Source organism: Pseudonaja textilis, chromosome 4, assembly GCF_049901715.1.
Source record: "Pseudonaja textilis isolate UNSWEBS1 chromosome 4, rPseTex1.2, whole genome shotgun sequence".
Lineage (NCBI taxonomy): Eukaryota > Metazoa > Chordata > Lepidosauria > Squamata > Elapidae > Pseudonaja > Pseudonaja textilis.
In genome coordinates this window covers 41,298,493-41,325,502 of record NC_141993.1, presented here as the reverse complement: position 1 = coordinate 41,325,502, position 27,010 = coordinate 41,298,493, and the positions used below count along the sequence as shown (strand labels likewise).

Sequence of the window (27,010 nt, the reverse complement as noted above, 5' to 3'; positions counted from 1 at the left end):
TGTATAGTGTGTACCCCCAAAAAATTACTAGAAGCACTATCATTTCCACCAAATCCACCCAAGTTCAATTATGTTTCCTTTAGCTTCTTATAACTTGGTCTCATGTATATTTGCTATGTCCTATCTGAACTACTTTTTGGTTTCTGCAACTAAATTTCCTTAGGAAAAGGGGGAATGAAAGAGGAACAGAAAAAATAATCCCACAAGCATACATGACCACTAGAAGTATTACTGAGATGGGAAGTGTAAAAATACTTGCAATAAATAGTGATTTTAAACAGTTTCTGTTTCTCCTGGCTACCTCAGTAAATTCTGTTAATGGACAGAATCAAATGGAAAATTTTCCCCCCATTGTCACCACAATATAGCTGAATATCCCTTTGGGAAATAATTAACACAAATTAGTATTATTCAAGAGCCTAAGAAAAGAAAGTAATCTTTAATTCATTTTGCCTTCAGGATAAAATAAGATCTGTTTGAACTGTAATGAACTGTAACTTAACACTGGAACAGAAGCTTTTTAAAATAGGAGCATTGGAATGGGACTACATTTGGAAAACATGATAGGTGAATTTATTTACCACAAGTACAAAGGCCAATAAGCGACCATATTTTAATTTCATCTGATATTCCAGAACATGGAATTATCCCACATCTATATTCATCCCTTTTACAGGTGGTCCTTGACAATTATGCCCAAAATTTCCATTGCTAAGCAGTGCAGTTGTTCAGGGAGCTATGCCCCATTTTCCGAACCTTTCTTGCCACAGTTGTTAAGTGATTCATTGCAATGGTTCAGTTAGTAACACAGTTGTTCAGTTTGTTGTTCCCCACTGTTTTTGTTTGTCAGAAGGTTGCAAAAAGTAATCACATGACCCTAGGACACTGCAACTGTCATAAATAATATGCTAAATGACAAGCATCTGATCAAGTGAGGATGCTGCAATGGCTATCAGTGTAAAAAATGTTCATAAGGGTTTTTTTTTTCAATGCCTTTGTAACTTTGAACAGTCACGAAAAGAATGATTGTAAGTCAAGGACTACCTGTATAGCTTGTTTGAAAAACAACTGTATTAAATTTGTTGGCAAAAACAAAAACAGAAGAATATGTGAGCCTAGGAAATCTATATCTAAAATGTTGAATCACAAGGATGACAACCAGAACCTTGAATTCCACCTGAAATAAACAGTGTTACATGGGTGGCATGTGATAGAGCTGTATCTTCTTGAACTGCTGCATTCTGGACCTGCTATAGCTTCTGAGTGGTCTTCAAGAACAGGCATCTACAGATTAGAGATTAAATGGAAGGCATGTGGAGCATGAGTTCACCATTTCGAAGGTTCTTACAACAGCACTCCTTTATTCCACAGTATCTTTTATTTTATCTTCCACTCCCCGTTTATAGCCAAACATTATCATCAGATAAAGGGAGAGAATGTGACAAAACAAATGACAAAAACAATGTCTACAAACAGAAAGATACCTCAGTATAACATTTCAATAACCACCCAGCTGCACTAAATAGGAAATAATAACAATCTTAAACTTGAAGACAGCCAATCAACAGTATGGCCACATCGCATGGGGAGAGTTTGGGGTGTGAAAACTCTTTTTATATTCTGCTCAAAGACTAGCAAGCCGCTACGATGCATAAGGTGATGTGCCTAGATATCTTATAGGATTCATCCAAAAGTGAATTTAAAGAGAATATTATATTTGTATTTGCACTGAAGAGCATCCTTGCTTTACTACTCTGGTCTGCTTTAAAGACACTCAAAATATGTTTTTCTTGCCTTACTGGGAAATAATACAACATACCATTTACAAATAATATTTGGACAGTTTTAATTTGTTATGTAGTGTGAAAACCATACCCTTACACTGAAGCAAAACATAACATGATTGAGGGATCAAACATCTGGCTTTGCAGAATTGATTACAGAGTTATGCCTGCCACTGCATATTTGGTTTGGCCACTTTGAATGCTCTCCAAGTCATGCCAAACAGAGGACTTGCAATATAATGCAAATCTACCACATTGCTTTCCTGAGAATTAAGAAGAGTCAAACTGTGTTATAGACTTCTACCCCACTTACAATGCTACTTAAAGAAACCTCTAAGTGTTAGTACTACCACAATAAAAACTATAAGCAGCCACCAAATCAATGTTGATTGTAGCACTGTGTGTAGATTTACTTGCATTTTTTAAATCACTACTCATGTAGTTGCGTGAAAGAGAATTTGCTCTTGATTTTTTTTTCTATTGAGAATATAATTTTGGTGAAATTATCATGGGTGATGGAATGTCTTGCTATTGTTTTTATTTAATTACACACTCAGCTTTGAGCAATAAAGTACCCTATTTAATTACTCAAAATATGAGTATGCATGCCCTGTCTTAAACATTTTGTAGCCTCCATAACTTCTCACAAAGAAGACATTTTTTTCACCCTAGGAGATAACAGTAGCCAATGAGGTTTTACAGAAATGAATATCTGTGTACTGGAAAATTACAACAGCCAAGCATCTGGATTGGCTTTCTCTGATAACATTAATATAATAAAAACAGTATTGCAGGCTAATTCTGCCAAGCGATATTGCTTCATAGTGCTTTAAGCTGTTTACAATCAGCATATTACCTGCAACAATCTGGGTCCTCATTTTACTGAGGATGGACTGCTGAGTCAACCTCAGTTAGGATCGAACTCCTGGCACTCGGCAGAATTCGTCTGTAATACTGCATTCTAATCACTGTGCCAGCACAGATCTTGGTAATATATCAAAGGTATCAGAAGAAACTCAAAAGAAATGCTCAAACTATCAATGATACAATAGGAAAAACAAAAGGTCTCAGAGAAAAAATATTTAAGAAATTGCATGAAAGATATTGACCCAGCTTAGCCAAATATAGTTACCTTAGTAAGCAATGATGTGAACATTCACATTTATGAATATAAATTGCATACTTGAAGAAACAAATATTGTTATGAATTCAGATAGCAGAAAAACATTTCTACATTTAATTCAAAATAGAAACATAAGGTGGCTTTAACACAAAGCACCCACTTCTGGTTTCAGAGGTACTATATATATTATCAGATGTCAATCTGTGCTATCCTAAATAGAAGGAATGGCTCTCAGGTCACCTTTTTTGTCTCTCCAAATAAAGATAATGTCTTAGGATGTCAGATAGCAATTTGAAATACTGTGCAGAAATTTCCAAGCTCAGCAACATGATTACTGTCAAGAAGCACTAGAGGATTTCCTCCTATCACCAAAAAGGAATAACTTACTTGTGTTTAAAGACTCCAATACAATATCTAGAAAGCAAGGACATTCTTGGAAATATAAGAATTAAAAAAGGGACACAAAACCTTATTGGTTGAGTGATCTTTTTAATGTAACAATCCAAGGAACTAGGTATTACTATATAACCAAGGGAAGGGAAAAAATAAATACGATCATTTTTAAAAGAAAGGGCATAGTAAAAATATGATAAAACATCAAAACAGTCCATCATACTGCAGAGATAATCTTTTTTTTTTTTTTGCTTTTACACCATTTATTTCATCATAGTTTAAATCTGATTTGTGGACTGACTGAAGAGATGAAAGAAGAGCCATCCTATTCTGTCTAGGAGTGTGGACAGCCATTGCAGAAAGCATTATGTGCAAACCTGGAAGCAGATAAGAATTTCCATGGCAATCACTAAACTGAACTATAAGTAATAGGAAAGCTACCATAACTAAAAGAAGCTGTCAGCAAACTCTATTTTATTTTCCTGTCTTGCAGTCTGAGCTGACAAAGGTAGCCTCAGATTTGCATTAGGGCTTTCACTGATGTCACTGTTTTTATTTTGGGGGGATATATAGAAAAGGCATAAAAATGTCTCACTCACATTGATTATGGCCTTGGTTTAAGGATTTCCATTAGCAATCAAAGGAGCGGCTCCCAGGCTTGCACAGGGATATAACTAGCACATAAATCTATTTGAAAGAGTGCAATTGACAGTCAGAATATTCAGGTCTCCATGGAGATTGCATATAAAATACTGCAGTCAGCTCACAAAGTATTGCTGATTTCCTTTGTTTTTCATAGACTGTGGCAACTGCTAATAGCTTTAGTTAGCATTTCTCTAGTAAGTAGCTGGATTAGGATATTTTGTGTATATAATTACCATCCAGTTTCCACTCTACTATAAATTAATTGTGTGGAATAGGTGGGGCTGGGAGGAAAGGAAGAAAAAAAGATTTCTTCTTTAGGTGAAGTGTGTGTGCTGGTAGAGCAGGGGTGTCAAACTCACATTGTCATGGCGGCATCACATAACATATCAGGACTTTTTTCCATTTTGTTAAACCAGGCGGGAGTGGGGCCAGCACAAACACAAGTTTGACACCCCTGTAGAAGAGAGTAATAACCAACTTAATTTATTCTAAATCAATAACTCTTCGTTTCCCAAGATACTAGATTTAAGAAAATAATTTAAATTTTAATCATTGTGGTAAGGTCAAACCAAACTCTGTGCTGATCTATTTGGAAGATTCTGTATTTCATGTCAGGAGTGCTTTGAATTTTACTAAAACCAAAGGAACTTCATCTGTTTCCAAAGTAGTTCTTGCTTAACAACCACAATTGGAACGACTAACTCTTTCATTGAGAAGAAAAATCACATGACTGTGATGGAGTTATGACTTCACTTCCACTTTGTTAAGTAAATCACTGTACTTGTTAAGTGAAACATCGTATTTCCTTAACTTCACATAATTAGAGGCCTATGTTAAAAAAGAAATGCTGGGTATTCAAGCTAGTTTGAAAAAAGGTTGGGGAACTACAGACAATTTGCGGATGCCGATAGCATGTTTGAGAAAGCCAAAGAGTACCAAAAAAAGGTCAATATACCCTTCTTTGATAATAGTTCAAGGAAGTCTTCAGTTGTGTCAACTAAGCTATGGAATGTGCTTAGAAAAAATGGGAATCCCACCATCTGAAAGATATATGTAGACTGGATACAACACAGTGAAAAAGAGTGGCTGAAATTTGGCAAGAGAGATAGTAAAGTCTATGCATTTTTCCTTATATGCTGAACTTATTTTGAAGGAAACTGAATTGGAAGAAGATTAAGCATGGTTTTAAAACTAAAAGAAGAAAACATCAATAATCTGCACTATATTGATGGTGATCGGCTCTGATAGCTGAAAATGCAAGTGATCTGCAAGCTCTAGTAAAGTCAAGGACACAGTGGGAAAATGGATTCTATAATTAAATATAAAGAAGTATAAATCAATGGCAGCAGGTATAGTAACTACTCTTAAAATTGGCAATGGCCAACTAATGAATAACTTATAGTTTTAAGATCATCTATCAACTATAAAAGCAGCAGCAATCAAGAAATATGTATTAGAACAGTATTTAATAGGATACAGATAATACAGATACAGACAATCAGAGTTGGAAGGGACCTTGTAGGTCATCTAGTCCAACCCCCCGCCCAAGCGGGAGACCCTACACCATTTCTGACAAATGGCAGTCCAATCACTTCTTGAAAGTCTCAAGTGATGGCACTCCCACAGCTTCTGAGGGCAAGCTGTTCCATTGGTTGATTGTTCTCACTGTCAGAAAGTTTCAACTTATTTCCAGGTTAAATTTCTCCTTGTTCAGTTTCCATCCATTATTCCTTGTCTGGCCTACAGGAGCTTTAAAAAATAGTTTGACCCCTTCCTCTCTGTGGCAGCCCCTCAAATATTGGAAGACCACTATCATGGCTCCCCTGGTCCTTCTCTTTTACTAGACTAGCCAAGCCCAGTTCCTGCAACCGTTTGTTGTATGTTTTAGCCTCTGGTCCCCTAATCATCCTGGTTGCTCTTCTCTGAACTTTTTCTAGAGTCTCAACATCTTTTTTACAATGTGGTGACCAAAGCTGGATGCAGTACTCTAGGTGTGGTCTTACTAAGGCTTTATAGAGTGGTATTAGTACTTCCCTTGATCTTGACTGTATCCCTCTGTTAATACAACTTAGGATTGCATTAGCTTTTTGGGAGGTGGCTGCACACTGCTGGCTCATATTTAGCTGGTTGTCCACTAAGACTCCAAGATCCCTCTCACAGTTACTGCTATTGAGCCTGGTTTCACACAGTCTATATATGTACTTTTGGTTTTTCTTGCCTAAGTGTAGGACTTTACTTTTATCTATACTGAATTTCATTTTATTAGATATGACCCAGTGTTCTAGTCTGTCAAGATCCATCTGGATCTTGAGCCTATCTTCTTGGGTGTTAGCGAATCTGGATCTTGAGCCTATCTTCTTGGGTGTTAGCGATTCCTGCCAGCTTAGTATCATCTGCAAATTTGGTAAGTTCCCCTTCTATTCCCTCATCTAAGTCGTTAAGACGGAACCTTGTGGCACCCCACTGCTTACTTTCCTCCATGTAGACTTAGATCCATTGAGGACTACACGTTGAGTACGGTTTGCCAGCCAGTTGTGAATCCATTTAGTGGTGGTGCTATCTATTCCACTTTTTTTCTTGCTTACTAAGAAGTAGGCTGTGGTCTACTTTATTGAATGCCTTGCTGAAATCTAAATATATTATGTCCACAGTATTTTGCTGGTCTACTAATTTATAGTATAGTAATGAAGTCCTTTTAAAAGACATTCAGATGTTCTGACATTTCCATACTTTCGAAGATTAGTATTGTGCAGATAGCATTTTCCTCGAGACTGTAAATAAAAGTGAAAGTTGAATACTGAAAAAAACATGAAAAAAGAATATTAATATTTTTGAATTTTGATACCAAAAATGACTCCATTAGTAGCCAGCAAAACAAATGAATCATAGAATAAATCAATCCAGAGTTCTTACTTGAGATAAAAATGAACAGCCTCAGCTATAATATTTAGTAAATATTACCCATAGACCCAGTTCCCTTGAGCTGTTGATAAGGCTTGGAAAAGTAGAAGGAAAGGAATGGATGTCAGCAAGATGGATATACCCACAACAAATGAACGTCCCATTAGGATACCTAAAAGGCCAGATTACAGATCATCTTAGAGAAAGTCTATATGACTGCTGAGAGTCCTAACTAGAAGCATATATTCAATGAAGCTGAATCAACAGACACCAACCTGAAATGGTCTATTTTCCTTCCATTGTAACTAACCAGTGATTTTGGCAGCCATTTTATAAGAATGTCACCAGTTCTGCCATATTGCTCCATTATATCTTCATTGACATATAATCCTGTATTGATTTCAAGTAAAATATTGAATGGGGTGTATCCAGAATATTAAGGGCTCCATATTTGAGACTCCTACCCACAAGTCATGTAAGTATAGCAAGTTAAAGATTTTAGATTTCATGTGAATTAATCTTATCACTACCTAAAGCAGAAGCAGATCTTTGAAAGAATAGGAGACAGATTTGTATTCATTAGATTTATTTCATTATATAGTCAGTATATGTATTCAACCTTTATTGAGAGATTAAAAGTATTTTAGGACAATGAGTTGGCAAGTAAATTCCTTAATTACACAAAAATATCCATTAAGTATATTCCATGTTCACTTACATCCTGAAAAAAAATGAGATAAAAATTTAGTTTCAGAAATGCTTACTTGGGCATTAAAAGAAAGCATATTTATCTCCCCTACCATTTTCAAAATTACTTCTACCAGCTGTAGCTTCTATATAATGAGACTTTCATACCAGAGACAATATGCGTGTTTGCAGTTTTAGAGGTCAGTGCTTACAGATGTAGCTATTTTATTGTCTGCTGCAGGAAAAACAAGGAACCCTGGCTAGCCATATAAATCATGCCACCAAACATTAACAATAGCAATCAATAGTTAACCAGGCAAAAGAACATTCCAACAGATTCTCTGAAAAGGGAGAACACTGTAGAAAAGAAACCCAGACAACAAAAAGAGTTTGGCTGCCAGGATGCTGACTTCATGTACTCTGGAGTCTGCACATGACTACTCAGCCATTATATTTACCCACTAACAACTAGGTTTATTCATATAGATTTCAAAGCAGGCATTTACTTCTATAGTGCAGTCCTTAAAACCACTTGATTAAGACTTAGAAAAAAATGTACCCATCAAGGCTGTAGCATATTTCAATAGTCTCTATGTGTGCCTTTTAATGAAGCTTGAAGGGTCATTCTCAAGGCCTCGCTGTCAGTGTCTATTTTGTGCTGATTTAAGGGCAGAATCAACTCTTCTTTATTCTTCTCTGGAATTCAGAACATTTCACATCTGCTAAACTACAGGAAAGTATATTTGATTGGTAGAATGAAAGAAATATATTCTTCTATTTAGAATCAATTATATTTGAATTAGCAGTTATTTCAATTTCATCCTGAAATACTGCTTCAGAAATGCATATTAATTTATAAAGCAGAAATTCATAACCTGAACCTGATATCCCTATGCAGCCCTCTCCTTAATTCTATTAGTTCTTGGCCTACTTTGAACCCATCTCTTGTTTCAGAACTATGACAATCGCCAAACATTTCCAGCATTCTATTTTTTAGGAAGGAGAGAAGAGAATATCAGAAAGAGAAAGATTATTTTTCAGAGAGAAAATGGGTGGTACCCTGTTGGCTTGGGTACCAAATTATTTGCTTTAATACCCTTCATCATATAAGCTCCTATATCCCCCACCCCAAATAACAGATCTGTGTAAAGGAATGTGGCCCACTGTGGAGGGAAAAAGGCTTTCCATACTTGTTACAGAGGATCTACTATTAAATAAAATAATCTGTTTTGTCTTAAACTGTCAAGAGCCATTAAGATCCTACCTTCCTCATCAGTTAAGTACTGGAAATTAACTTCTAATGTAGCTTTGCCAGATCCCATCACTTGTATGACCCACACAGAAAAATACTTTATATTTCAGCTTTCAGTGAATTTTGTTAAGGAAAATCTTCAAAATATAGGAAGTGTTAATCTACAAGGATATATCCTTTTTGATAAGGAATAGTAAGTACTTTCTAACAGTTATGCTGCATTGTTTCACAACTTTCATTTGAACAAAATTAGAAAATGATCACCTTTACAATTGAAAGTTAAAGGTGGTTTTAGATTTATGGTAACTAATTGCCTAAGTAGCATAAAGACTTCCACTCTCGGTCTTTTTCAATACTGTGACCCTACAGTTGGACTAGAATGCTCATAATCTACAGTTATAATCACCAAATTAAATATATTATATGAGGTTGCAATCTATTTTCATATGGAAAGCCAATACTGTGAAAGGCCACATGAAATCTATGTTAAAGAGAAAGTATAGACAGGATTTTCTTACTTGGTCTTTCAAATGGACCACATACTCATCTTATTAAACAAGACTTAGTTTTTACCCTAATTACCTAGAGAAAGTTATTGCAATATCTCTAGTGAAGGACCATTTCTTACGCATCAATTGTCTCAAACATAAATTTCTTATATATCACCCACTTTTTATAATTGACTTCTCCTTTTTTTACTTCCTGAATTAAGTTTTCTGCCAATACCATTGTAAAATATGGTATTGTCATTATGGCAGTTCCAAACCACAGAATGTGATGTCATGCCTCAAGAATGCATAGCAATGTGATGATTCTTTGGCCTTATTCACACTAATAAGACCATCAAAACTCTCATATTAAATGGATATGATATTAGATATATACAAGACTCTGCTTGCATGCTGCTTCAGAACATGCATTACAATATAAAAGCTAGACCGTGAAATGAGTACTAGTTTGGTCTAGTATTTAAGGCATCAGGAAAGAAAGCAGGAGACTGTGAGTTCTAATTCCACCCCAGGTATGAAAACCAGCTTTATGACTTTGGGCCAGCCACACTTTTTCAGCCCACAATGTCATGATCAGGCAACACATCAGTTGGTCAGTTTCCACTGCAACCAATGGATCAACATTTAGTTGATCTAAAAAAAAAAGGAGATCCTGTTTTGGGAGAATGTGATCAGGAAGAAAAAAAAAGCTAGACAATGAAACAATCTCTTATGATAAGTCTCTTCGATGATGGCTCAGATGAGGAGGAAGCAGCCCCAGAGTCATCCGAGGAAGCTGATAAGTTTGATGGGGATATGGGGAATAACTCAGAGGAGCCAAGGTCTGTAATGTTGGGGATGGGTAAGCATGGTGAAGCAACGCAGGAGGCACTGGAGACACCCAGGTCAGCACCACTGCATGAACAGCAGCCTGCACAAACTGGGAAAAAAGCATAGCTGCAGCTGGTCAGCCCTGAGGAGAATTTAAAGATAATACACCTTTACCTGTTTATTTATCTCCTTATGGAATTTGAATATAAGAAGACAAAATAGGTTGTAATGCTTAGTAATTCTGATTCACTTTTTGGTATAACCTATAATACGCCATGCTGAAAATCAAACGTGAATGAGATCACAGCGTCTTAACCAACCATAATAAATAAATAAAAATCTAGAAGTACACATTTAAAATTTTCTTTCCTTATGAAAGTGAGCATGAGTATTTAGAATCATCTGGGTAGTTTAAATATTTTAATAAATATTCACAATTTTATTGTATATGTTTTTTTTCAAATTGTATTTTTATTGTATTTTATTGGAAATCCCAGCGAGCTCTGGCTATTGGGCAGGTTAACATTTTTAATAAAATAAGAATATTCAGTGTTTCTGTAGTCATTTGCAGCATGAGAATGGAAGCATATCTTTGTTTAACAATGGACCTACAATCTATTCTCTCAACCAGCCATGTGCTTTTCATGTCCAACCAGAACTAGGCAAGTAAATTACAGATAGATTTTAAAGAGAAAATTAGGGTAAAACAATTCAGAATGCAATTCCAATTATAATAGAACCAGATTAATGGATTTCTAGCAGCCATTGTTAATATAATCTGGAAATAGCTCGTTGATTGCATGTTATTTGATAAAGATTTAAGAAGTAACTGAATATTTACATTGACCCAGGAGTATTTTGCTCACAATTAGCATAATCCACAGGGGGACCTGCTGGTGTGTATTTCTGATCTCTCCTAAACTACAGTGTTCTGCATGATATTTGGACTATTATGACCATAAATCAAAGAGAGCTTGCTGTGAACCAGCACCCTTACACTGTATCCAACTTCACAAATCCCCCTGATGCTGCCACAGGAATCATTTGTTGACAAATGACAAAATGCAGCACGGATTTCATATCACAGTTTTATTTAAGTTGAGTGAATGTCCAGATCAAATCTGAAACATAGTGGCATTAAGTGAAACTGCAAAGACATTCTGCCTTGAAATAGGAAACTTTCTATCATTCCAAATCCTTTGTGATGATTGCAAATGAAAACAAACAGTATATTTTTGTCTAATGCTTATTTTCCTCAGTGACATGATGAAATAAATAAAGTAAAGCCTTTCACCTTTTTATACAAAAGAACATTATAGACACAGAAGTTTTCAAGGTTTTTTTTCCCTCCTCTTTCCAACAAAGGCAGCTGCTTCTTCCTTTGATTCAGGCCATTTAATTAATTACACTGAAGAAGAAATAGAACAGCAGCTATGGCTGCCAAGAGACTCGGTAATTAATATAGGGAGCTATGTGTGAATCACTGTCCTTTGCAGTTTTAAACTGAATGGCTGGGCAACTTTATCAACATGTACTTCCTATGTCAAAGAGCTCTCATGTCTAGACATTGGACAATGCACCTGGGATTCGCAATGTCCCAGCTGATAAAACATATATACTAAAATCAATTATGAGCCTATGATAAAACTAACGAACAAAATTAAGTCATATTTCAGATTACCAATTTTCCATCTCCAAAATGTGTGCCAATAATGCATGTAATCATGAAAGTGACATATGAAATGCTTATTTTAATAAAAGTTGTTTGTAGAATTAAATACAGAGTGTGTTTTAATACATACTGATTGGACAGAAAGGGCTTACCACTAATGCAAGTCAATATTAGACTAAATAACTTATTCCTGAGATATTTTTGTACAGATAATTTGATTTTGCATCCTACGTACTGGCCAAAATCAAAAAGATACTCTGCTTCAAAGAGAATGTGTTCATTGGATAATGGCCAGATAACATTCCTAGTCAACTGGGCTATGTATTTTTGCAACTCAATTACCACTCTTTCATAACCAATGTATCACAAATATCATGGGACAAAAGGGGAATTGTGTGATCATACAAGACTGACTGTCCTCAATTTTTCCAGGCAAACAGTTATATTATTTCAGACCCAACTGCTTTGATTTGTCACTATTCAAGGCAACTAATCCACAATAAATCAGAAATATTTTTATCTATGAATGTACTTGCTATTATTAACAATTGTAAACAATTTTGATAATAACCAATAATCCTATCATAAATAACTAGTTTTTTCTTCATTTTGCTATTTCAAACAGTAGCTTTACACAGTTCTTCAATGTCTTAGATTTATCATCATAATTGTCTTAAGCAATTTCATCATGCTCGATAGTTCATGCCTTTGAAATAACTAAGTTTCCAAATGTAGAAAACAAAAAGTGAAATTTGTTGTATACATATTTCATTGAAAAAAAATCATTTTTATATCAAAAAGGCAATGGATATTGGGTACAGATAGTAGTATATATATACAGTTAGGCAAACATACAAGTCTACCAGCCAAGAAACCACAGCAATATTGGAGCAGTGACAAAATAAACAGTTTATTTTAATCTAATATTGCTGAATCTGTTCCATTTCATTTTCAAATGTCAATTGCTTATGATATAAAAGATACTTAACTTTCTTCTTATGAAGGATAACCTACAGTTAAATCATTCAAGTACAGTCCTTTGTGCTCACAATTTAAGTACTCTACTGGGCTCAATTGAACCTGTTCACCAGTAACAGCACATATGGTTCCAAACTTAAATAGAACACTGATCTCCACAAAAGGGGACATTTTTATTATTATATTAAATAATAGAAAATTAAAACTTTTAAAGTTATCATGCATTTTGAACTTCTAACACATGTTAAACCACTGCATAGAAGGTAATCTCACATAAGAAAAATCTGCAATTGGGGATTAAGTTATAAAGTCTCCTTGAAAAGTTAAAATCCAAATGACCATGGTTTTTTTTACTGTTTCAGCACTCACAAGGAGGAATATGTACATCAATATCTAGTCATCTGGCTGTTGACAGTATTTACATTTGCTTATGACACTACCCTGATAGCTGAAAGTGCAAATAATATACAAACACCAATATTAAAGTTGAAAGAGCACAGTAAAAAAATGAGACTAAAATTAAATATAAAGCAGGCCAAACTAGAAAAAAAATGGATAAAACAACCAGCCGTAGAATTGACAATGAAGATATTGACATGGCAGATAGATTCTGCCTTGTAGGGTCAACCATCAGTAAAAGATAACAGATAATCATACTTGGAAGGGACCTTGTAGGTGATCTAGTCCAATCCCCCCACCCAAGCAGGAGACCCTATGCCATTTCTGACAAATGGCAGTCCAATCTCTTCTTGAAAGTCTCAAGTGATGGTGCTCCCACAACTTCCGAGGGCAAGCTGTTCCATTGGTTGATTGTTCTCACTGTCAGAAAGTTTCAACTTATTTCCAGGTTAAATCTCTCCTTGTTCAGTTTCCATCCATTATTCCTTGTCTGGCCTACAGGTGCTTTAGAAAATAGCTTGACCCCTTCCTCCCTGTGGCAGACCCTCAAATATTGGAAGACCACTATCATGTCTCCCTGGTCCTTCTCTTTACTAGACTAGCCATGCCCAATTCCTGTAACCGTACTTCATATGTTTTAGTCTCCAATCCCTTAATCACCCTGGTTGCTCTTCTCTGTACCCTCTCCAGAGTCTCAACTTTTTTTTTTATAATGTGGTGAACAAAACTGGATGCAGTACTCTAGGTGTGGTCTTACTAAAGCCTCATAGAGTGGTATTAGTACCTCACTTGATCTTGATTGTATCCCTCTGCTAATGCAACTTAGGATTGCATTAGCTTTTTTGGCTGCTGCACACTGCTGGCTCATATTTAGCTGGTTGTTCAGTAAGACTCCAAGATTCCTCTCACAGTTACTGCTATTGAGCCTGGTTTCACCCAGTCTATATGTATACTTTTGGTTTTTCTTGCCTAAGTGTAGGACGTAGGATCTACATTGAATTTCATTTTGTTAGATACGGCCCAGTGTTCTAGTCAGTCAAGATCCATCTGGATCTTGAGCCTATTTTCTTGGTTGTTAGCTATTCCTGCCAGCTTAGTATCATCTGCAAATTTGGTAAGTTCCCTTTCTATTCCCTCATCTAAGTCGTTAATGAAGATGTTGAAGAGTACTGGGCCTAAGACGAAATCTTGTGGCACCCCACTGCTTAGTTCACTCAGTGTTGACTTAGACCCATTGAGGATTACTCATTAGGTATGGTTTGTCAGCCAGTTGCAAGTCCATCGAGTGGTGGTGCTATCTATTCCACTTTTTTATAGCTTACTAAGAAGTAGGTTGTGGTCTACTTTGTGGTCTACTCTGTTGCTGAAGTCTTACTTTCTGCAATAGAGTTTGAAGCGGTTTACAGTAAATAAATAATAAGTAAATAATATTGCAAGTACAGTAACTTGGATCCTAGACCTCTGGTAGTTTTCTAGTTAATGAATTTCTACCTTTTCTTTTTCACTAAAGGTTGGAATCCCCATCCAAACATCATTTCTGATCATTACTTTAGGAAGTTTTTGTGAATAATACTGACATATAGGAACTAAAACAGCAAAAAAGAACAGTGGTTTTATAGCTTTCCACAGCATGCTAGATCATAAATTAATACAAGCTAGCTTAATATAATGAACTAAACTGAAGCGTGGCTAACTAGTTTGTGGTTTAGATGGTCTTGCAGACATAGCCTAGAACTTTAACTCACACCAACTCCTTCCACTTATGTCTTATATCTGTTACTAGGAAATGACTAAAAGAAGAATTTTCTAAAGATAACTATGAAAAAAATCACACCATTAAGGCTTTATAAATAGGAAGCAAAACCATGTGCACTGCAGCTGGCTGACAAAACTTATGTAATTGATCATGAATCATATCTTACTGCTGAAAACAAAAAGGCAATCACAATTATAATTATAACATAAAGGGGTCATCCCTGATTTGAAGATGGATGGCTATGCAATTCAGCCAGCTGGACAGATTCATTGACAAAAGGACTCATTAGAAAGATCCATCTTGGTTTGATCAGACAGCCTGATAAAAAATAAGAAAAGATAATAAGAAAAGATAAAAACCATGGTTATAATGGTGGTTTTATAGTATGTTCATAGTATATATATGACCATATTTTATAAGCTTATATTGTTATGAATTGCATTACTTCACTCCAGCAAGTTATATTTTTATGAAATTAGATAACAGACCTCAGTACGCAGGCCTCAATATCAATATTAATCAGTATCAGTATTATGATCAAAGTCACAACAGAAAAGGTTTGTTTTTGTTAGTTGCAAAATCATGTCTGACCCATTGCGATGCCATGGACAATGTTTTTCAGGCCTTCCTGTCCTCTACTATCCCCCAGAGTCCATTTAAGCTCACGTCAACTGCTTCAGTGACTCCATCCAGCCACCTCATTCTCTGCTGTTCCCTTCTTCTTTTGCCATCAATCGTTTCCAGCATTAGGCTGTTCTCCAGTGACTCCTTCCTTCTCATTAGGTGACAGAAGTATTTGAGTTTCATCTTCAGAATCTGGCCTTCTAAAGAACAGTCAGGGTTGGTCTCCTCTAGGACTGACCAGTTTGATCACCTTGCAGTCCAAGGGACTTGCAGGACTCTTCTCCAGCACCATAGTTCTAAGGCCTCAGTTCTTTGGTGCTCAGCCTTCCTTATGGTTCAACTTTCACAGCCATATATTGCAACTGGGAAAACAATAGCCATGACTATATGCACTTTTCTTGGCATATCTCTGCTTTTTAGTTTGTTGTCTAGATTTGTGAGAAAAAATTTACATGTACCTATATGATGTATTAAATTTATAGGAAGACACTATTATCTCGCATTCACCACTATTGCAAAAGAAGACTTTTCCCCCCAAATAATTTGTTTTTAAAATGGGATGCTTATTTTAGACTCACTGAACAAATTATCATGGAAAGAAGTGATTATTATCTGTTTTCAAAGAGAGTATCCTAAATTTAGTATATTTTCTGTGCAGATAATTCACACATGCATGCTAGCCAACAACTGAAACTAGGTCTTGGATCTGTTGTAATAAGTAATGACTTACCATGATGGTGTTTTTTTTTTTTTTGATCTATATGATTCTGTATGTTCATGTGTGCAAATATAGTACAAAAAAAAAGAAAGAACTCTGTTTAGGGTCCAGAAAACTAAAATGGTCCCATCATGTTTATATTTACTCCTGCAGTTGATGAATTCAGAAGCAACAGATTCCCATTGTTATAGTTTTATTGTGCCTCCCAAGTACATTTGCTTGATAAAGTTAATTTCAAAAACTTAGAATGGTAGACTCAGATCTCTGAAATATATTTCCCATGGCTAAGTTTCTTTCTTTAAACTGCCACTCTTCATGCTAATTGCTATTTATTGAATATTCAAAATTTGAGGGGCCAATGGCCACACTGTTTGATTTTTTTTAAGTGGCAGGCTATAGATTTAGCTGTGGTGGTAGAATGAAACTTTCGTTTTTCCAACCTCCCCATAATTTTGTTTCAAAATAAAGTAGATTCAAATGTGCAGCACAAAAATAGAAATGAAGCCATCCCTAACCAATGGTTCTTTACCCTCTTCTTGATCATATCCAGCACTAGAAAGTTCATCTTCCCCACTCATACAGTATTTGGCTTTTCACTGTTAAATAACTTCCTGTAATTTAAGTCTTTTATCCCCTATCTGCATTTTCAAATTATAGACAACAGGGCCTAGTTATCTGTAACAACCTTTCAGAAATGAGAAAACCTACTCATACAATCAGTGTGTGAATGTACAAAATTTAAACATCACCAAAAAAAATTGCCAATAGGTATCTTTATGCACAGGCAACATCATAAGAAGTTACCACATGATTAGATACAGCAGCAAGATCATGTTAGCTTGTGTTACTGTTGTGCTATTATCTCTATTGTTTGTGAAGCATAGCATTATGATCAGATCAGATTTGGATAACTTCCCTCCATTTAAGGAACATATGGGAGGCTTTACACCTGCCAGGCAATCATAATTCTGTATATAATTTCCTAGGAGTGACACACACTGAACTCCAAGAGACTTATTTTCAGTAAACATTCACAGAACTGAACTACTAATTGTTTAGCCACAAGCTAAACCTATTTCTCTTTTTAAAATCATACAGAAGCATGCGCACTCAAAATAGCTTAAAATTCATTGTACATATAGACAATCACAGGAAACTAGCAGCTCACAATCATTCTGGTGCTCACTAATGCTGACTTATTTGTAATCCCGCCCCCAGGAATTCCAATGAGCTTGTAACCAAAACAAAGAGATTTTAAAAAAATAAAATAAAAGATGCAACTCAAAATAAATGGTTGCTTTTTGTTAAGTCTAGCACTCCACAGCTTTTTTTCTCATAAAGCCACAATTTAACATAGCCTTCAAGTTGTAAATCTACCATAATTCATGATAAAATGTTAAAAAGCAATCATATAATAAAATTAATCTAAGTAATTTAACAAACACATCCCACAAAAATACTAATTAGACTATGATTTCATTCTTAATAGTCTTGCATTAATCACATTATTTTACTAAGTGTCCATATGTCAATACCCTCCATTTGTAATATTTCTATGCCTTTCCATCATTTTTTTAGCATTTGTATTTCCATGCTTGCCCCCAAAAACTGTTAAAAATGGAATAGCCTACTGGCTAAAAGCTATGGAAACTGGTTAAATACCAACTTTGGGACATTGGTCCTTCACAATCTCTGTAAACCCTGCTTTTTTGTAAAACTGAAAAATATATACCCATAAAAATACATTATCAAAAGCATTGATAAACAGATAGAACCTTATTATAATTCTGGAACTCAAACATGAAAAGTTCTGTACATACAATTAACACAACTATTGTGGGAATGAGCAAAGTTCTTTTCTCCTTGGCCATCCTCCTGATATTATTACAGTATCTCATAACTTTGTTTTTAAAAACTAAACATAACCCTGATAACAACTAAAGGACACAGAGTTGCTTAGTTGTTGCATTTAAGATGACAAACTTCACTAGGTCTTCCAAGTATTTAATACTTTGAAAAACATGTTAAGCCACTGGGCTTTGAGCCGCCTCCTCCATCTCCTCCTCCTCCTCCTCCCCTCCTCCTCCTCCTCCTCCTCCTCTTTAGGCTTCTCCTCTTTTACCACTTCAAGATGTCAAGGGAGATACAAAGTTCTGGTTCTTGCTCTTCTGGCAGCCTCAACCATTGTTAGTTGATGTTGTTGTAATGTATCTTTGATGTTGTCTTTCCATTTAAGGAACTGTGAATTATCAAATATAATTCCCTTCCATAACAATTAAAAATATTCCCTAGGCCTATAGATATGTTGCTAACCCCTCACTGAAAGACATCAGCTAAGCTTTCAGGCTTGCCTGGAGTGTAAGCCCATCGTCATTTTAAGATCCTCAATTACCACACTAGAACAGAGTATCTTTAATCAACAAGAAAGTGAATTTCCCTTTTAATACATACTATAGTTTAATTCCTGGACTTATTTTTCCCATCATGAGCTTCTTGGCCATGAAACTGAGATTAATTGACATAACTGATATGTGAACAACTACACTTCCTGGTTGCCTGGTGAAACAACTATAAAAATGTGAAAACTTACAGTCATAAGTCCAGAGATAAGTCCAGAGACTCCCCAATTGAAACTATGTAGCACTGCTGTGAAGATATATAGATTTCAATTCCTATAGCTGGAAGATTTGCAAAGCTAATTAAAGCAGTAGGTGGAGCTACAAATCTAAGTCACTGGGTTAGTAAAATAGGAACACATTTATGGATGGCATTTTGCTGGAAATCCTGTCAAGTCCTGCCAACTTATTTTCTTGCTTAAATATACCTATAGGAAGCTTGTGCTTAAATCAACTATTCCGGTTGTGCACTTCTCTTCTTTCTCTGAAAACCTCAAGGCAGTTGATTGGCTTGCAGTACTATTCATTATTTAAGTTGTATATTATTCGGTCTTGATCAATATTTATTCTGCTGCTTACTTGGCCAGAAGGGGAAGTATAACACAGTTCAGCTTATTATAAGATGTATTTTGTACAAGTTACAGATAAGCTATTAACTCAGTTTGTAGTCAGTTGATATGCCATCACATTACAGTATTGTTCATTTTTACAAACTTCCTGGCTAGTTATCACATCCTTCACATCCTTTTAAAAATAAAAATATATAATTCTATAAAATAAAAAGTGGTGGTAAGTGGTTAAGGTCATAACAATTATGGACAAAGGAAAGATTAGCTTAATCTCTGCTGGCAGGAATAGCTAACACCCAAGAAGACAGGCTCAAGATCCAGATGGATCTTGACACACTAGAACACTGAGCCGTATCTAACAAAATGAAATTCAATATAGAGAAAAGTAAAGTCCTACACTTAGGCAAGAAAAACCAATAGTACACACACAGACTGGGTGAAACCAGGCTCAATAGCAGTAACTGTGAGAGGGATCTTGGAATCTTAGTGGACAACCAGCTAAATATGAGCCAGCAATGTGCAGCAGCAGCCAAAAAAGCTAAAGCAATCCTAAATTGTATTAACAGAGGGATACAATCAAGATCAAGTGAGGTATTAATACCACTCTATGAGGCTTTAGTAAGACCACACCTAGAGTACTGCATCCAGTTTTGTTCACCACATTATAAAAAAAAAATGTTGAGACTCTGGAGAGGGTACAGAGAAGAGCAACCAGGATGATTAAGGGATTGGAGACTAAAACATATGAAGTACGGTTACAGGAATTGGGCATGGCTAGTCTAGTAAAGAGAAGGACCAGGGAAACATGATAGCGGTCTTCCAATATTTGAGGGTCTGCCACAGGGAGGAAGGGGTCAAGCTATTTTCTAAAGCGCCTGTAGGCCAGACAAGGAATAATGGATGGAAACTGAACAAGGAGAGATTTAACCTGGAAATAAGGAGAAACTTTCTGACAGTGAGAACAATCAACCAATGGAACAGCTTGCCCTCGGAAGTTGTGGGAGCGCCATCACTTGAGACTTTCAAGAAGAGATTGGACTGCCATTTGTCAGAAATGGTGTAGGGTCTCCTGCTTGGGCAGGGGGATTGGACTAGATGACCTACAAGGTCCCTTCCAACTATGATTATCTGTTATCTTCCCATACTATTTCTGCCCTCCATTTCCATATACCAACAGGGGTGAATAAGTGATGGGAGCCAAAGAAGAGCTGTGTTATTTTGTCTTCTACAACAACCTGATGATGAAAACACCAGATGGCAGAGTTTACCAGTACTTAATCCAGACACCTGGTTTGGCGCAACATGCCAATCCAGGTTAGCTAAGTAAACCAAGAAACTGTATTTTAAAATGGACAAAACAAGTTTTCCAATAATATGTCAATCTTTAAATGGTCTTTCTGTACAGTCTATAGATTGTTGGAGCTTACTGAAATTACCATTTGACTCCGTCAAAGATTATAGCCCAAATAGTTCTGATCTCATCTACAGGCAACTAAGGATTTTAATAAAGTTTGATTATTCTTACCAAGGATCCTGAATGTTCTGGTATACAAACAAACCCTGATTTTTGTCCTATGTTTGCAGAAACCTCAGTCTGGTGGTTCTGGTGCATATAACTGGAGGATGTAAATATATCTTTTTTTAAAAAATGACAATTTAAACTGATATAGCTTTAATAAAAGAAATTGTTGCGAATACCTAGACCACTAATCCCATACATCACTCATGCTTACATCTGAATCTGGAACTGGCAGCCAAAGACCACAGAAGATGGATTTGTAATAGTATTTCCTGGCTGTTATATCTTATTATTTCTCTTTTTGAAGGAGTGTTATTAAGGCAAGAAGCAGCATGATCATCAGGAGGATGCATTAGCAAATGTCCCACAGACTAATATTCTTGTTCAATACCATGATGGGTTTCAAAGACCAGTCATTGTGCAGGGTGCCAAGATGTCTGACTGCCTGGGCAGCTTTTATTCTTTTATACCATTTTTACAAGCAAGAAAGAGTAGCATAGATACCGCATTTGGATTGGAGAATAGATCCCACCTGGGTGAAACCTCCCATCCACATTGGTACAACCTCCCAACCAACCCTTAAGACTAGTGGTGATGTTAGTAAATGAGATCACCTATATGTCTGGAAAGTCCGGGACTTTCCAACCCAACAGATAGAGGATGAGATCATGTAGTAACAAAGAGACCCCCATAGGCATCAGAAACACTGCAGTTTGCTGCTACATCTAGCACCATCTATAGGATCTCAGTAGCTACTACAACACCATAGTCAATTAGACCTGATTAACAAAATAGCAAGGGCTCCCAATATAAACCTGACTTGAATTTTACAGTCTGCTTCCCAAAGGCTTGACAGATTTCTCCAAAAATGCTGAATATGCCCTCTTTGGAACTGCAGTTAGCCCTTGCTTTCCAAATTGGCTCCAACATGATACTTCATATTTCTCTTTCTAAACTCTTTATATTTAAAGATACCAAAACCATTCCCTTAAAGCTTTCAAAGTTACTACATCCTAATGTGATGCTTTATGTTATAATCAAAGTATGTTAAATTTATTCGGTATTTTGAATATTTTTAAAATCTCAATTCACAAGGATATAAAATCTTGTCTTAAAAGACTTGAGTTTACTGCTATATGTCTACATTATACAAAAATGTTGATACGCATGGTTGAGCTTTATATTTCCAGTATGTTGGACAGCTGAGAAGCATAATACATGACATCTAATGCCCCCCCCCCCCCACTTATTTCTTGCAAAAATGCAAAAACATTGAAAGGAGTCTAGAGTACTCACCTCTCTAGTAATAAGATCTGCTTCAATTTACCCTATTTTACAATAATTTTACAGTATGGTTTCTGCAATGGTAGAACATGGTCTTGCAATTCTACAGCTAGCTAGCAATAGATGTTAGAAACAAAAAGTGGCACAAGATTTTCCATTCAAGGATTAAACAGATATCTCTTCAGAAAGATGAAACAACTGAAGGTTAAGAGCTCTTGATATGCAAGTTATATAAATCAAGAGGAATTCACCAGCATCCCACCCATCCCCAAAATAAATTAACTAAATGTGCTTTTAAATTTCAGCTGAGTCAGTACTGTGACATCACAAAACTTAGAGGAAGCTAGGCAATATTAAGGAGCCTGGTCAGAATATGCAAAGTTCCTCCTATGTCTCCACCTTTTCTTTTTTCAATTCCAAGCATAGCCACACCCATGAATTTGCAGACAAATGAGTATTTGCAGATTTCTATAGGAGTTTTGTTCTGGCCACGGCAGATTCTACCTTGTTCAGTTATGATTGAAACAAAAATCACAGTACAAGTTAAATAAAGCAAATGGGTGCAGTGGAAATCAGAGAAACGTGTCTCTGGTTTTGTTATTTCTTTACAAATACACACACTGAAAAGATCTTACATAAAGTGTACACGGCTAGAAATATCAAGCGCACTGATTTCTCAGAATAAGAAAATCCTTTCTGTCCTTATAACACAACATATAAGACAGATCTTATGTCCCAGTTCCAAAGAAGGATTTTGTATCTGGGCTTCTTTACATCACAGTCCTATGCATCTATATTTAAAAGGATTTCTGATTGGGTGCAAGGAAAGTGTGCAAAAGGCTTCTGTTGAAAAATACATTAAAATTATAATATTTTTATATCCGGATAATAAAAACTGTTTATAAATACTATAAGCATTTCCGGGAATAAGTTCCTTATTCAATAATACCTAACATTTCATTAAAACAAGTATCTGCAAGGCTTCAACTGACTAAAATCACTGCGCCAGCTTCTTTACTTAGCTCAAAAAGGGAAACATACTGGTATTATTTCTTCCTATCAGTGCAAAATTCTACCTCCCAAATTCTTCACAAAAAAGATTTTCTTCTTAGAAAAAAAAAAAAAGACAGCCTGGTAAAGCTCCAAAGTGATTGTGATTTTTTTCCCTTTCTCTATTCTCCCTCCCACTTCCCCAAAGGGATTCACTGCAGCTTTAAGTATCTTGGTGCATCAATCCCTGAGGTTTTTCCATCAACCCTGTAAAAACAGTGGTCCCAAGAAGGGTGGAATGGACGCAAAATCTCACCCCACCTCTAGGGAAGGTAGGTTCCCAGGCCAGGCCAGGCTTCCTCGCATTCACAAAAGAGAGCTGTGGTGTTAACCCAAATATTGACTTCAAGGCTCTCTCAAGCTTAGCTCTTCTTCGCCTCCCTCAAAAGATCAACCAAATGCAAAATTAAAGGGAAGGCAGAGCGAAGTTCTTAGGCACAGCAGGTGCATATTGCAGGGAAAGGTGGAGGGGGGGTAAAGGGGGGGCATACGTGAATGTAACTACCGGCCCAGGGAGAGGGAGATGCGAAAGAGGCGGAGAGTTGGCCTTATCTGGAAGCATTCGCTGGCTGAAAAGAGGTTGATCCAATCTCCTGTCCCGACCCAGATGCTCACTCACCTCTGGCGGACATGGCTCAGGTGGACCGAGAGAGAGGCGGCGGCGGCGAGGGCAAGAACCGAAGCCCCCTCCCCGACATTAACCGGCCGCAGCCGAGAAGCATCTCCCCATGTGCCGCCGGGACTGCGAGCGAGAGGGCGGGGTACCTGTCTGCGTCTCAAAGCGAGGGAGCGCCGCGGACTAGCACAACAGCCGACCGCTGCAGCCACTGCGAGCGGCGACCGGCTGGGCCTGGGCGGGGCCATTTGCCGCTTCCCCTGGCGCTGCAGCACCACTCGGGTCTGGCTGAAAACAACCGCCTTTGCCGGTCCACCGATTCGTGGCTGGGGCCTCCTGCGGAAGAGCGGGGAGGCGATTTGCCTGTTCGTTCCTTCATGCAATATGAGCATTCCGGAATGAATTCTGGCTTAACAGCCGGAGAAAGAAGCCAAGTCTGATTTTTTTATTTTTTAATCTGAGGGCAATTCAGGACATTTATGCCGCTTGCATCGAGCAAGCAACAGGTACTACAGTCATCCGCGGTGTTTTTGAAAGGGGAGGGGCGGCTCCAGGTGCACACAATGAAGGAACCTCCGCCAGTATAAACTGTTTTCGCAATGATGGGTACGGCAGTTTGATCAGTGTTTGGCATTCAAAGTAGTTTCAACCAGTTAAAATATAATAGCAAGCCATATTCTACATATACAGGTTTCCCCATACAAATGGCATGGTATTGTTTTCAATGAACAAAGAATAATGGAGGAAAGAAACTTACATTAAGGTAACTTGAAATGAGAAAAGTGGGGAAATGTTCAAATAATTATTTTGCATTCTGGGCCTTTCAGAGCCTTTACAAAATCCGTTGTCCCCCTCTCTGTCATGGAGGTTTTACAGTTTGGGACATGACCTCCAGTATGTGGCAATTCATCAGTTAAAGCACAACCAGCGAATAACACCTCCTGTGATGAAACTTCGCTGATGGGTTGCATTTTTCAAGATGGAATGTCATCTTGGGCTACTATTGCACAGGTCTGCACAAATAGCAAAACTTTAATCCCTCAAGAGCTTCCAGGTGGATATATTTTCTCAAGATAAATTCATGGCCAGAATACCATTGTAGAGTTGATAACAGTAATGTCAGGTGGTGTGTGATGCACTAGTTAGGATATTAAGTAAGACCAGGGATACCCAGGTCAAGGTCTTTTAGGCCACTGATGACCTTACTGTAGAGGCCAATCACTTTCTCTCAACCTACTCAATTTCACAGATGAATGCTATTCCCATAGGTGAAGGCAGAAATATTATGTATGCCATCTTGGATTGATAGAGAAAAAGTGGGACATACATCCAACAAATGTTGCAATTAGCAATTCATATTTTATTGGCTACTACAATAACAGAAGGGCCTAATCAAACTGCATGATAACATTTTGCAAATATGCACACATACGCACATACACATACATGCATTGTGGCACATATATAAAGTCCACAGTGAATGTTATTTTGGTTAAACAGTTGGTCCCATTGTTAAGTGATGTATGGCTGTCATATCAGCAAATGAAACAAATTGCAAATAAACCAGGTTCAGCCAGTACACATGCAATATCGCAGTCTTTTCTATTTTCCAAGTTGGCATTAGACAATTCCTTTGGGCTCTTTCATCATACGATAGAGAAGATAATCTTATCAATTATTTTAAAAAACACAAAAACTTAAAATTATGTTTTCAAGAGTTTCCTTTATACATTATCAGAATTAACATCACTGAACAAAACAGGTCATTCAAATATGTAGAAAATCTAGTCCAAGCCTTGACATCTGGTCCAAAACAATACCTTAAGATTCAAGGTACATGTAGTCCTCATCTTACAATAGTTCACAGTTAACAATCTTTGTAGTGTCCCCATGATAATGTGATCAAAATCTAGATGCTGGGCAATTGGTTCATAATTAAGACAGTTGCTGTGTCCCAAAGTCATGTGATTACCTTTTGCAACATTTTGGCAGGCAAAGTAAATGGGGAAGCCAGTTTCACTTAACCAGGTTACTAACTTATCAACTGCAGTGATGAAGTTAACAACTATGGCAAGAACAGTTGTAAAATGGGGCAAATCTCATTAACAAATGTCTCACCTAATGAAAAATTTTGGGCTCATTTTTGGTCATAAATCAAGGACTACCAAAAGCACACCCTTTTACCTGCAATGGTAATAGGTATATCATATATACAATCAAAAACTTCAGAGCAACTAAAGTAGTTGCTTTACAGTACATTATCTAAAGTAGTTGTTTTACAGTACATTATCTGCTTTATGGCACAGTATGTAGATTTTTCATAATGATTAAATCAATATTTCTGAGGGCACCATTCTGTCTGCTTAGATGTGCAGCCAAATTTAATAAGTCTAGAAACTATCCCAATTTATTAAAAGCCTGGATTGGACTGTGCCATTTGAGATACAGACTCAAATTAGTATTTGAAAAATCCATTATGATATTGACTTTGCAAGTGTTGGCTTTCTCCCTCATGACTATAGATTAACTCAATATTTTGTTACAACTGGCAAAGACAAAGTTCTGTTGGAAATAAATTAAGAGGACTGAAATCTTGTCCAGAAATTCATGGTTTATGCCACTCTTAGCATAAAATACATTACCACTATCTCATGCTAAAGAAACAGAAAAACTTTTATGTTAGTTAAATTCAATGTCTTACCTTCAGCCCTTCTGTAAAGGAAATTCAGCAGCAGATATATTCTCAGAGATATCCCAGGAGAGTTTTTAAGAAGTCATAATGGACGTCACAACTGCATGATCAACCTGTCTTTTTGCACACACGTGCAATTTTGATGCCCATGCAAAAGTGGAGGATTTTGCTTGCATGGCCAATTTGACTATTTGGGCTTTCTTTCCCTGCAAAATATTAGGAGAACCAGTTTGGTGTAATGGTCAAGGTACCAAATTAGAAACTGGAAAACTATGACATACAAATTTTGAATATTGAGACTTTTACTTACATTTTAAAATAATTAGATAAAATATACAACTTTTCGTGGGAACCAAATTGGTTTTTGTTGTTGTCATTGGCTTTATATTCTGTATGGCACCTTGAGTCACCATGGATGAATAGGCAGCAATATAAATTCAATCAATCAATCAATCAATCAATAAAATTAAATAAAATTAAATAAAATTAAAATAAAATTAAATAAACTGTTTGCTTTGCATTCTTTTTGCTTCATATGAGGGCAAAGCTGAATTTCTAGACAAGTAACACTGGCAAGACCTACATTCTTCACAATAGCATCTGCCCTGTGTTCAAAGGAAGCTTTGAAATATA

General features: G+C 36.6%; 1 protein-coding gene across 7 annotated transcripts in view; it reads right to left on the bottom strand.

The window, feature by feature from the left end:
* ABLIM1 (actin binding LIM protein 1) overlaps positions 1–23,944 on the bottom strand; it is a 200,855-nt gene extending 176,911 nt beyond the window's left edge. For 4 of the 7 annotated variants that reach the window (XM_087932695.1, XM_087932697.1, XM_087932698.1 and 1 more), the window contains exon 1: positions 23,689–23,944. In XM_087932695.1, the coding sequence (XP_087788821.1) occupies positions 23,689–23,701 (13 nt within the window). In that variant the 5' untranslated portion in view covers positions 23,702–23,944. The remainder of the gene's footprint in view (positions 1–23,688) is intronic. The other 3 variants (XM_087932689.1, XM_087932690.1, XM_087932686.1) reach the window with 2 other exon arrangements.
* Positions 23,945–27,010: the final 3,066 nt, after the last annotated feature.